Source organism: Schistosoma mansoni, chromosome W (assembly GCF_000237925.1).
Source record: "Schistosoma mansoni strain Puerto Rico chromosome W, complete genome".
Classification (NCBI taxonomy): Eukaryota; Metazoa; Platyhelminthes; class Trematoda; order Strigeidida; family Schistosomatidae; genus Schistosoma; species Schistosoma mansoni.
The window spans coordinates 45,157,442-45,171,654 of NC_031502.1; the positions used below are offsets into that span (position 1 = coordinate 45,157,442).

The 14,213-nt window shown below is 30.3% G+C and overlaps 1 protein-coding gene across 1 annotated transcript; it reads right to left on the reverse strand.

Moving 5' to 3' along the window:
* Nucleotides 1-800: 800 nt before the first annotated feature.
* Nucleotides 801-8,375, reverse strand: Smp_180350 (Rhodopsin; the record flags this gene model as incomplete). Its single annotated transcript, XM_018789861.1, has 3 exons — nt 801-1,048; nt 4,106-4,242; nt 8,188-8,375. The coding sequence occupies 3 exons, from the start codon at nt 8,373-8,375 to the stop codon at nt 801-803; spliced, it is 573 nt and encodes a 190-aa protein (XP_018655262.1).
* Nucleotides 8,376-14,213: the final 5,838 nt, after the last annotated feature.

A 14,213-nucleotide genomic window follows, 5' to 3' on the forward strand; every position in this document is an offset into this window, starting at 1 on the left:
AGTTCTGATAATCTTCGTCTTTTTATTACACTATCGAAATAAAAAATTATTATTATTTTCACCATCATCGAATTACTAATCTCTACTCTTTGCTGATGTTTTCTATAATCAAGAGAATCTAAGTATTTGAAGCTGAGAGTTTACATTCAAAAAGATCAGACTTGGGAATTGATTCTATGGTTGTCCATTGTCACTTTTAAACTGAAAGCTTTTGTTATCCTCTCCGTTATGTAGTGTCTAGAACTTTTTTTAAAATTGAAGATTTCTTTATAATACTATTCTGTAACTAATGGTTTTAAACTTTATGTCATAATATTACATTTATTAATGATATAATTCTAAAATACAGATTGCAGTGTTTGTTGTAAATTTTCAAAGGTGTGATACACGAAGGTATGATACACAATGGAGCAATATAACTTTTAATGTGTAATATCTTGAAAGAAGACCATTTACGAATTACAAATATAATAATAGTTGAGCCTTATGTAAATCTTCGCAATAAGCGATAAATATTCGTTGTTACGAAGATGCTTTGTTTGTGTCTGTAGTTTCATTAAAGTTGATGAAACGGCTTGTTATTAGTAATAAATGAAAGAAAACTCTGACAAAAGTATTGTAGTAAATGAAACTCTTGTTGGTGGAGTACAACAATAAACTATTTGAAATTATTATTATTATTATTATTAGCACGGAATAATCGACAGTAAACACACGAAAATATCCTTGTTAGTTTTTTTTACAAAGAGCTAGTAATGAGAATCCGTAGATTTTAGCTAAAGTATTCACTTTCAGTATTTTTAATAAATGAAGTCAGTTAATGAATTAGTTATATATCGCTTACCAAATCCGAAAAGTGGTGGAATCGTCCACATAAGAGACCACATCCATAAAAATAACATTAACAATAATGTACGTCTAGGAGTTGTTTGAAATACACTTTCAAAAGGAGTTGCAATAACTAAGTAGCGATCCAGTGCAACAGCGGCTATCGTAGATAAAGAAACGAATCCAAAAAGTCCACCAGCTAACCCATATAAATCACACGCTTTGTGGAAGTTAGAAAAGATGTCAATAATCTACAGTTAGATAAAACATTATATGAAACCCGAAAACATACTCTAAAATCTACTACTAACTAAACATCCAAAAATCCTAGGATCGCAATAAAATATATATCAGTCTTACAGAACTATATAGATTCTTCAGGTAAAATGAGCTAATTTGGAACAAACAGGAACAGTGTTCTGGAATAACCAACTGAGTATTTGAAGTAAAACCTTTGAATAAAACCCCTTATAACACTATGTTTTATCCAACACAGTCGGTTGGACTCTGTGTGGAGGCCATCTGTGGTTGATGTCAGTCCTAAGTTCGAGTAAAGAAAGTGTCAGGTTTGGGTTTAAGATTTCCACCTCACAAAATGTATTCATTACCATAGCATCAACAGTTTAAACCATTTAAAATTTGCCCTGGCTGTCAAACAGTTATGATATAGTAAGTTGTAACGCCACTTGTATAAAGCCAGGAGCTTCTGGGAGTCATATGTCCGAAACCACTTTTAACAACTAAGAAACAAATAAACATAGGAACATGAAATGTTTGAACAATTTTGAAAAACGGGAGAGTAATTTAAGCAGTTATAATTATGAGAAATAACATGATTATTCCTAGAATAAGTGATACTCATTGGACACAATCTGAACAGAAGGGACTAAATTCAGTGGGGATGCTATCGTATTCTACTTATAAAGAATATATCCCGCACTAACAAGGTCCTCAGAAAACGTAAAAAGAAATAGGAGTTGATATAGCTCCAAATAACCTCCTGACAGTGGCCAGGCTAAAATTGAAGATTAAGAAGTGATGGACAACTGGACAAACAACATTATAAAAGTTTGATACATCCTTCCTTCAAATGCTAATAAACTGAGCGAATTCAAGATAACTCTCGTTAGTAAACTCCATGCCACACAAGATGTAGTTAGAAAAGGGGAAACCACAGTGGCGGATACTTGGAAAAGAATTAAAGCTGTAATAAAATCAACATGATAGAAAGCTCTCGGTCGTAAGATGCACCTTGATAAAGAACAGGTCCCTATTGATACCCGTAGGCAAGATTCAAGAAAGGAAAAGCTAGAAGATAATAGTTAACAACAACCGAACAAGAGCGGATAAATTCAAGACATAGGCCGAAAGTTCAGAAGCGAACGAGCAAGCGAAGAGGTGCACTATAGATAACATGCGAAAATGTAAAGACCTGGAAACCACAGTCAAAAAACTGAAAGAATATTAAAATATGGATCAGACAACATGCTAGCTGAAAAATTGCAGTTAGATATAGAGGTATCTTGAAGGAGGTCCTAAGTTTTGTTTAGAAAGATTTGTGAAGAAGAATAAGTACCATCTGATTGAAAAAAGGATACCTGATGAAGATACTGAAAGAAATAGATCTCAGTAAATATAGGAACTACAGAGGAACTACATGACTGTCAGTCCCAATGCTAACATCACTACCAAAAGAGGTGCAGGCATTTATCATCAAATGCCTATGCAAGATACCAAAGATCTATTCGTGAGAGACCATTAGCAATAACCCTTTCTGGTAAAGAACAAACTAACAACCAATTGTGGATGAAATCAAGTAAAAGTGATGGATGTAGATAGAGCACATTTTAGTAAAACCACTGAATTCCATCACGAGTCGAGTTCAAGAGGTAAGAGATAAACTAAAGAATATATGGAGCAAATAATGGGAGGTAGAAATTAGGATTATGAGTGACCCAATGGAATAACTGGAAAGGGAAGCCCAAGACAAAACTGGCCAAAGAGGGGTAGCAAGCTTGAGTGAGTTATAATGACTTTATTTGATATTAAAGGATTTTGAATGCATCTGCGAATCCACAGAGAACTAAGCTGCGATTTTTCTCTTCTTGAAATTTTTTTTTAACAAAACAGTTCAATAGTCTTCGCATTATAAAAGTTATATTAGGGTCAAAGTTCAAAATAGTAAACCCGTCACTGGAACGGTATTGGATTTACTTAAAATTGAATCGCTGAGATTTTACCGATATATTTTTTTTCTTAACGTAATCAAATAATATTTTCTTATTTTGTGTTCTAAACTTTTCGAAACTTTTATTATTGAAAACACTGTTATAGTACTTTGCATAATTAAGGTGGATACATATAGCTTCTGAATGCTTTGCAATTAATATAACTATAATAAAGCTATTCTTTTGCTTGTAAAATAAACTCCTGATACGTTTTTAATTGATAAGAGCGTATATAAAGGCATACGATTTTATACTGTGGAGATAAAGACTAAAAAGTCACTGGATTTATATTAAAATTTTCGAAAAGATCACGTTTATTGTATTTGTACTGAAAAGTAATGTAGCAAGAAGAATCACTGAAGATGTATTCAACAAATATTTCATGTTTTTTGGTACTCCTTCATCATTCCATGCTATCAACGCTATCTCAGGTTTGATCTAAGATTTTTATGAATCCATCGCTTCAATCAACTTAATGTTTTCTATTCTTTAGACCGAACAAAAGAAACTCAACTGTATAGACTTTGTCTGTAGAGTTGGGTTACTTAAGTTTGAATCCTCCAAAATGTATGTAGGCATCAAAACAACGTTTTGGACTAGGGAGTTATAAATGTAAGACTTTATTTTTCATCAATCGCCTTCTTACATCTAAAGTAGAACTAGATGTGACCCACTATCGATCTACTTAGTTAGTCATCTGAATTCTGTATTTCGACGACAGATCGTATTTAGACTAAAGGCTAAGATAATTTATTAGTGAATGCTAACAATCACTAATCAAAAAGTTCGTTACAGTGTATAACTGTAGTTTACTAGCTTATACTAAACTTAAATATATTTCTCGTATAATAATGCCATAATATTGCGATACAAAACTAAAAATAACCATTAAATATGATATCATTCAGCATGTCAAATCTGTAAACACACCGGAAAAAATTCGATATGGATAAATCATAGCCGACTGGTGCGTACTATCATTGTAACCGTCTCAATATGTCATTGTTTATATTTTATAGCTGAAATATTACTTACTAAAACAAACTTACCTAATTTACCCCATGGCCAGAAGTTATTAAATGCTGCCATAGTTTTTAAAGGAAAGCCAATAACTGCTGAAAATCCAAAATCTGATATTGCTAAATTTACAACAAGAATATTAGAAGGTGTTCTAAGAGATTTAAACCTTTGGAAAAAAAAGAAAAAAAGGTATGTTGAAATTATTTAGAATCCTAATAGGTCGTGTTTAATACGTGTTCATGTATTTGAATATATCTAGAAAACATTTTACAAATCGATGTCTCTGCAAAGACTTGGCTAGATAATTTTAAATAAGCTGAGTATTGAGTAAACTGTTTTCAACCATTTGTATAGTAATATATTTGTAAATAATCATCAAGTAATTGGGAAATCGAATATACGAAGACAAATTGTGAGTCGATTCACTTGAAAATATCTACTTTTTGCGGAAATAAATCATACTGATCGTCTAGTTTATGTAGTTAGGACTGATCATTCAAGTGTTACGTCATCGACATAAGTCAGCTTGTATATATATGATAATAATAATTATTATTACTAATATAGCGGTTTTAGTAGAGTGGAAATCCAAATTTAAACATACCGTTAGACACAATATATTAATTCAGCGATCACAGAATCGTAAAATTTATATAAATTCATCAGTTGGTAAATAATAATAACAGCTATAGCTGTTATTATTGTGTAGTTCTTGTTGAATAAATTTATTTACCTTACTGTTTAGATTGATTTTATTTAAAGCCAAATACTGATTGTTTATTTTTACAAATAATCTTTTCTTGAGGTTGAGTTTGTTTCCGTGACATGATTGAATGTTTGCGTCTAAACTTCAATTAAATATACGTTTGTTAATCAATCAGTTTTGTAATAATTTGTCACGAATTATGTACTTTCGCTTTCATTGCATAAATAACATTGACGATAAGTGCTTTATTATTAATAAAATTTGGAAAATTTGTATTTGAAAAACCATCTTGATAAATAATAATTATTTGCTTACTGTAAATTACAACCTGTGAGTGATTTGATGAAATCCTTGTTGTAAATTCTTACCTAGATAGGGATTTTGGATTTTTTGTATATTCTTATAGAAATCTTCACACACTATATCAAAGGCGAGACAATATTATCTACATATCTCATTGCATCCTAGACGTACCTAGAATTACTTGTTGATGAATTGAACCTGGTTCTTATGTAACATCAGAAGCCTATTATACTTTGACCGATAACTGCAATTCTACTTTTTTAGCTTTTTAAATTTGCTTTTCATAGCTATTGGTATGAAATACCGAAAAACTGAAGAGCACTGTTAAATAGACGCTGAGGCCCCCTTGTATCATAAAAAATTAAGTTAAATATCTAATTAGAACAATAATAATAACTCTAATACAAACATAAACATTTAAATTCATTTTGTATCGGTTCTTTGTATCCTCTCATTGATGTACAGGACTACGATCGATCAGTTTGTTATTAGAATATGTGCATCCTGTACAGATTGCTTCGATATTGCCTTAGGTCACAAGCATTACGAGCAAAGATGGATGGTCGGAAGCCTTGCATCACAAGAAATTAAGTTAAATAGCTATCTAAATATCTAGTGGTTATCAGGACTCAGTAGCTAAGTGAATAACGCGATGGAGTTTAAGGCGGACGGTACTGGGTTCGAGCTCCAGAGTGAACACCAACTCTGAGATGCAGGTACATTCAGCCGATGAGCCTCCGAAAAAAAAACGTGCGTCCTGGATCCCACTGATAGCCATCACCCATCTTAGCACATAACAAATATTTTATTTTGATACTTACAATAAGTAATTTAATTCATACATAAATTTCCTCTGAATCAAAATAAGAATAAAAGATACTTTTCCGGAATCAAATCAAATCAACTACTATTGAAAAGATTTGAATTCAATAGCATAATTTATTTGATTCATCATTCTTAAATAACTAAGTCCGTACAAAATTGAATGAATCAGAATACTATTTTTAGTATTATCTCGTGATATATTATCACTTTTAATTTTCAAATTATATTGAGTTCCAATAATTTTAGTAATTATCAGAAGGGGGTTTTGTGGAGATTTTAGTAATTTTATATAATTGAGATCATGAATCAATCGAAGCTAGACCACCATGATCATATGCTCATTAGTGACTGGCTCCATGAAGTATTTCCTGGAGTTCTAGTAAGAAGCAGTAACCAGTGGAGTTCAACCAGGTCTGTTGGGAGATACCAACTCACTGGAGACATTCGTGAATTTCGTGGATTGGTTGAAGTTAAACATTAACACCGTTGGATGACGGTAGGCTCAGTGGCCTATCGGTTAATCTGCTCGCGCGAGAGACTAAGAGGTTCTGGGTTCGAATCTTCCTAGTGAGGTGGGATCATGGATGCGCACTGCTGAGGAGTCCCACAATAGGACGAAACAGCAGTCCAGTGCTTCTAGGTTTTCCATGGTGGTCTAGCTTCAATTGACTCATGATCTCAACTATATAACATTTTAGTAATTGATAAATCACTATTCTTGGTTCTTTGCCAGTAAATTTGTTGAATCTTTCAAAAATTTAAGAAGTTATTAATCTCCTTCAATAAATGAAATCTTTTGATAAAGTTATGATCACTTTATAAATTTCATAATCATTCATCATCTATAATTTCACATTAATTATATTCGTGTTATATTTTACTAAATTCTAAAAATTGACTCCTTTCAAATTGAATTTGATCGTACCTTACTCAAGGTTAATGAGTATTCACATAATAAATTTAACTGGTATTACTGGATTTAATATATTCGTTGACCATTTTCTGACCTCTCATAAATTTGTAGATATTAGATTTCACACTTATTTATTTAATTCCAAAAAGAACTTTATTTGATTTTTTAATAATAAAAAGAACCCAGTAAGATCAATTTTAATCATGGTTTTTCAAACAGTATTGGTGAATTGAGTAAAGCTTTAATTTTTAATGTTAAAAAACGAGTAAATAATAAATATTCACCGAATATTTTAATAATTAAATCGATAATAAAATTTCAGCTTACTAAAACTATGTTTCTACAATTTGTAGGAAATAATTTTCAATATCATAAAATGTAGAGTCTATAGTCAATTATAATTTAATAGCTGAGTTGTATTGTAGTGCCGTGCTTCGGTTGTCGTTCACCACGATAACCATTATGATACAAATCTTAATGGTTCATAAAATCAGAAGGCAAAAAGAAGCGGCAGCTACAGTTTATTGTCCAATAACGTAGGTCAGAAAGCTATAAGCACATTAGCAAATATCAGCGAGCGAAGTAAAAATGACACGCATTGGAGATGGCCGGTAAGCCAACTCACTTTAATCAAGCGTTAATCAATATTTACAATCAGATAAGAATAAGTTACAGACGTGTGATGATTAAGATGAAAAGTGTACACACACATACGCTCATGTAAAAATAGTCAGGGTTAATAAGTGAATAATTAACAAGGTCAAAACGGGACTCATGATGGATAGGTAAGTTTGCTTGTCCAGAAGCTAGAATAAGGTATATGAGCTTAACATATCAACCGACACTACAGTATGTAAGAAAATGATTTGTTCATATTGCTATGGTTTCAGTTTATAATTTTATTTAATTATTTATTCTATTTAGTTTCTTTTCATATTTTACACTTAAATTTACACTAGGGGTTCTGTTTCATTCTGTTTGTGTTCATCTATATTACTTTATTATCATTCATATATTTTTATCTTAATCTAACAGTACTCAAAGGCATTCTGTTCATCCTACTGAATAAATACTCCTTATGCTTCAAAAATCATTATCTTCAACAGCTATTTATTTATTAAATGAATACTTTAGTTGGAATTCATATAAGAGTTGACCAAGGTGTAACATTATACATCTTTTTTGCTGACCTATGGATTATCGCTAATATGATTAAGATTGCTGAATGTCAAAAACTAATTCATAAAAAAAGATTCCTATACCGAATAAACTGTCTTACTAAATTAATCTCTTTTTTATCTGGTGAGAAATTTGATATTAAATAAATGAACAATTTCATTTGTAAAAAATTTGTTTAAACTTACATTGTAAAAAATACGATGACTAATAAATTAAGGCACATACCAGTTATCCCAACAACTGCAATAAATAAACCTATGGCATATTGATAATATGGATTTGGTTGTTCAAATTTGTACCAGTACGGTAAGACAATGCTGTCGAAATCTTTCATATATGGTCTTAACATTTCAATAGTTCGATTGGAAGACATGTTTCAACAATTCTAAAGGAAAAAAAATTAATAGAGATGTTTATAGTTTACAAATTATCATTCATTGAAAAAATTTTACTTCACAGTAAGTGGTTACTGGAGATATGGTGATACTAAAAATACGTTTCACTACGGACAGACATTGAAGAACTAACAAACGTTATGTGACTTGAATGAGATAAATTCTTTTGATCCTACATTTGATCAAACCACTTTGTTTTGTAAGTATACTGAGCAAATCGAAGGGCATAATTTCCATACCATGCTAACCATTATAAGTCTCAAAGTCTAGTAATAAAGTTACCAACTGGTTATTGAATTTCATTGGTTCTCAAACCAATTTTTAGTAAGGCTCCTTGACAAGCTGGGAATAGTTTTTTTAGGAGTTAATATGATTAATCATTTTATTGTACGATGAAATGTAGTAGAGAATTGTTAGGATTGTAAAACAGATTTAAGCATCAACAAGGATGATGAATAACAATGAATATTTTTGCTTCCTTGTTAATCATGTTACAATCCGAAATAACTTGGTCATCGGCATCGATATCTACCGTTACAATTTATGAATGAAAATAAATCAATCATTAGAAACAGAGTTGTGTAATTTAAAGTAAACGTTTGAAAAGGTAGTCAGACACAATTTTGAAGTAATATAAAAACTACTAGATATTATCTAAACTACCGTACAAAACGGTTTGTATCGCCTTACGTTCAAATATTTTATGATCAGCTCGGTAATAAATTAAAAGACAAATAATTTCAAACAATCAAGATAATCTAAAGGACTAAGTACAGTTTACAAAATATAAATACCATTTTTCATTAACTAACTAATTGGCAAAATCATATTTGTCGGCGAGACTACAATTAATGGAAGGGCCAATCAGATTTACGATAACAGGTCTTGGATTTTGGAAAGAAATTCTTTATCCATTTGTCACAATAGAGTTTTGGCATTTTAGCTGATGACAGTTCGTGATAAAAACCCTAAATCTAATTCCTAATCCCAACTGACAAACTATAAATCATAATTCAAATTCCTCACACTTGTTTTCAACGTTTGTTTAGCCCTAGTATTTAGTTGAACATTTTCAAGGCCACTCTAGCATCGTTCAAAGATCGTCAATAAATTATAATTTCACCTATTTGTCCGTATTTTCATTTTAATCTATCAAATCAGCATCTGGTGTGTAGTGACTCGGCACTAAACCCATTATATTTTTTGGTGTTAGATAAGAGAATATCCAACAGGAATCATAGTTGAAATATTAATCTTATATGAATAAAAATAATTATCATGAATTTCTGAACCAGCTAATAACTAATTTCAATCCATTTGTAGTTCCCAAAAGTAGCACTTGTTATAAAATATTGTACAACCGAACTATTGTCGGTGTTTCATTTTTAATTGAATAAATTTATATACGTATATATACACATTTAATAGTTTAATTATATGCTTTTGCTGAAATCTATAGGCTGATGAAATAACTACACATGTTTCCAAGCACATAATTGTCTGGTGTTGTTTGTTCCATAATAAATTTAATACCAAAAAACTATTGTAAATTTTAAATCTTACTAAAGCCTATATCACCATTGAGTATTGAACAGAATAGATCTAGTTTTCCCTCATTTAAATGCATTTTTCAATATGATTTTAAAGTAAATATTGTTTTGTAGACATTTCATAATTTATAAATCAATAATATATTTGTAATATTAACCACTTCTAAAGAAGTGGCTTACACTAAGTCACGAAGTGTTAAGAAATCTAATTTCTCTACTCATTCGGATATTACAAATATATTATTTATTTATAACAATCTACCCAATACTCAATTTATTCAAAATTATCAAATCGAAACTTGGTAATGATACTTACAATTTCATAATTTAGGTCATACTCTCACAATCACATTATACTTTCTATGATCTATTATCATTAAAAAAATAAAGTGACGTTGTACAATTACTATTTAAAGCAATTAATCCCTTTGATAAACTTCGATAGTGTAATAAGAAGACAAAGATTATCAGAACTATGTGACAATCCTCGTCTTCTTATTACACTATCACAATTATTATTGCAAGACGAAATATTTTATTCTCTTGGTATTCTCATGAAAAATGTGGTCCTTATGTTAATTTATTTTTTATGAACCCTTAATTTAAAAGCTATAGAGTACATATGATTATCTTTTCATACAATTCAAATGGATTGTCAGATATTTATTCATCCATATAAATTTTATAACAGACGGAATACATCAAGTGAAAATTAGGCTGGAAATTTCATTTAAATAAAACCTAGAATTATTAAAATTCACTGTTTATTGTTTGTTTGAATCTTCCCATTGATGTTTAGGACCGCGACTGCTCAGTCTCGAATTGGCATATGTGCAAACTGTGCGTATTGCCTCGATATTGCCTCAATTCACAAGCATTATAAGCAAAGATGGATATTGGCTAGCAGTGGAATCCAGAACGCGCGTTTCGTCCTATTTGGAAGTCGTCAACTGGATGTACCTACATCTCAGAGTTGATGTTCACTTGCACAAACAAGTGGCTATCAGGACTCAGTAACTGAATGAATGACGTGATGCAGTTTTGGGCGCACGGTACTGGGTTCGAGTCCCAGAGTGAACATCTACACTGAGATGCAGGTACATCCAGCTGACGAATCCCAAATAGGATGAAACGCGCGTCCTGGATTCCACTGATAGCCACCATCCATTTTTGTCTAAAATTATTTATTTATGGTGTTTTGAAATACATAACTGAGTATATTTTAAGTCATTTAACGATGAAATATTGACGGAATTAAATATTATAAATTAAATTACTGTAAGCAATAATATTATGTTAAATATATATTAGCATCATTTGCATATCATACAAATACTGCAGCATGAATCCAATGGTACAGGATTTAGAAAGCTTGATGAAAGTTGGTTATTACAAAGCAAACTTCAAAAAGTTTTCTTATCAAAGATACTGTAAAAGAGTTAAATCTTTACGTCTGACGCATCAAGTTTTATTTTTACATACTTATCCAATCATAAGTATCAATACCAAGGTTGTACTTGGTAGCTTTAAACAAGTTGAGCATTTGGTAGAGAACTAATAATAAATATATTTTTTATTAAATCCTAATGAGTAAAAAAACTTTATTTCTGACGTTTCTTGACTTAATGTAATCGACTTCTCCAGAGTATTTACTCTGCAGAAATACAATTTTTCCGCTCTTTAAGATATTACAACGAATCTATTTATTACTTATCTGATCACTTTTGATTAATTAGAAACTAGTAGCGAAACTAGATTCAATGTATAAATAAAATTAGGTAAATACTCTGTCTTGTAATAATCATTATATTTTTTTAAATTATCTAAATCATTTTGTTGCTATATTGTAATTTAATTTGTATAACAATTATATGGCTTGATGGGAATCAGTTTATTCTATTTTTAGTTACTCAGTGTATTATGTCTTTGTAGCGCATAGATTACGAAAGTATTTTAAGATTTTGTATGAATGCGAATATAAACAACATGGTAACAGATTACTTTTAGTACATTTTACTACATTGTATGGAAAGATAAGAAATAAATTCACTAAGTAAACTTTAAAAATTTGCAGAAGGGGTTTTGTGGAGATTTTAGTAGGTCCTGGGTTTAAATCTCGTGAGGTGGGATCGTGGATGCGCACTGATGAGGAGTCCCACAATAGGACGAAGCGGCTGTCCAGTGCTTCCAGGTTTTTCATGGTGATCTAACTTTAATTGACTCATGATCTCAACCCTTTAAAAATTTTGTTGTTTTTTCAAAAAATTATTTCTGTAAACAAACGAGAATATCATGTTTATTTACTTCAGAATAATGTTCTGTTTCTTCAATATTATCAAACTAATAAGGTCGAACTTACAGAAAAACATACAAACTAGTATAAACTTTTTTTGAAATGCTTATCTTTTCTCAAATCAACATTTCACTTTAGTATTTTAATAAAAATAACTCCAGCTTCAATATTAAGTTTTAAATTAAAAATCTTATCTGGTAAACAAAGTCATTCATGAATTGAGACAAAGAGATGCTATTGGACTTATAAAGGGGTAAAAATTGAAATAATTATCAACGAAATAAAAATTATCAGAAGGGGATTTTGTGAAGATTTTAGTAATTTTATATAATTGAAATCATGAGTCTATTGAAGCTAGACAACCATGGAAAACCTGGAAGCACTGGACGGCCGTTTCGCCCTAAAATGTTTTGGCCAAATAAAAAATTATAAATTTTGTTATGCATTTGTATTCATTTCATAATTTATCAAGATTAAGCTGAAAGTACATTGGTAAAAATAATAAACAGAACCTTTATTCATAAATGGATTCTTATAAAATGTTTTATATAAAACAAGAGTACAGTACCAAAGACAAAAACATAATGGATAATTGTATATTCCGCCTTCATTTTTAAATATTTTGCCTCATATTAATTAGTTGAGACAATTTTAGTTATATCAGCTAATTTTTCTAAAACCAAACATTTTTAAGAAAATATTTTTGTTTTCAAATTAATCATTGTTAGTTAGTTAGTTCAGTCAAACTTATGATCATAAAAGTAGAAACTAGATTAACTGAAGAAGCATTTATATCATTGATGGAGTTTTGTTCTCTGAGCTGGTTGGTTTGGTCGTGAAGCTATCATCGTTATTCTGAACGACATCATCAGCAAACATTTCAAGTAACTTCAGCTTCAAAAGCGTATATTAAAGTTGCTGCAGTTAAAAAGCTCGAAGTTATATCTGGGTCGTGCAGTGTCATGCCGTTGCTCGTTCAAGCATTTATGTCATATAATATTTATTCCACAAACACAATTTTTCTACATTGTGGTCAACTGACTTTGAAAAATTTCAAGACATACATATAACATTTTGTTATTTGAATTTTTGCAATAATCTAAGTGATTTAATAAAATATTCCTAATGACGGTGACATTTTTTAAAGTTTATCACATTCTTGAACTTGTTACACTACTAACATAAAACATTATGTCCATGTGAGATGTAAGTTAATAATATAATGTCTGTTAGAAACATTTTTTAAATATATTTCAAATATCCTTACAAAAAATCTAGACTTTCATCGTAGGCTGACTTAATTCTTCCACAATAAAACCCTTCAAATTCTATGACAGAGTTGAATTAGACCTATTGATTTTTCTGAACAAAGCTTTCGTTGAGGGATTTTATTTGACTAGATGAAGTTGATAATCAGTGATCGAGCCCTCATTCACCCCTGTTCTGGAACGATATTGGCTATAGGGTGCAACAGGCTCAGTTCTAAAAACTCTTCCCTGTATCAAAATTTGTATTATGAAATATATCTATTGTTGATATCAAACAAATTTTATATAATGTGACCCAATTACCTGTTTATTTTTCACATTTATTACTGTTCATATCATTTGAGTATTTAGAAAAAATCTCTTTATCACATACATTTACAAAATTAAATGATTAATTTAGGTAAATTTAAATAAGTGAAAAAAAAATAGGTTCCATAAATTTGCTTCCTAATAATCGGCATCGTTACATTGATTCCTTATCCCTTTGAAATGTAAACTAGATTACAAATTGAATATACCAGTATAATAAAATCTATCTGTTAGTAATCCACTCGAAAGTGATTTAATACGATTGAACAATGTAGTTGATTATTCAAATATTAACAAAAACAATAAATAAAGTACTACTTAATTTTTCAGCGTATAAATGTTGATTTATTGAAAATATAAAATAGTACTGCCGATGGTTCATTAAATTTTGTTTTA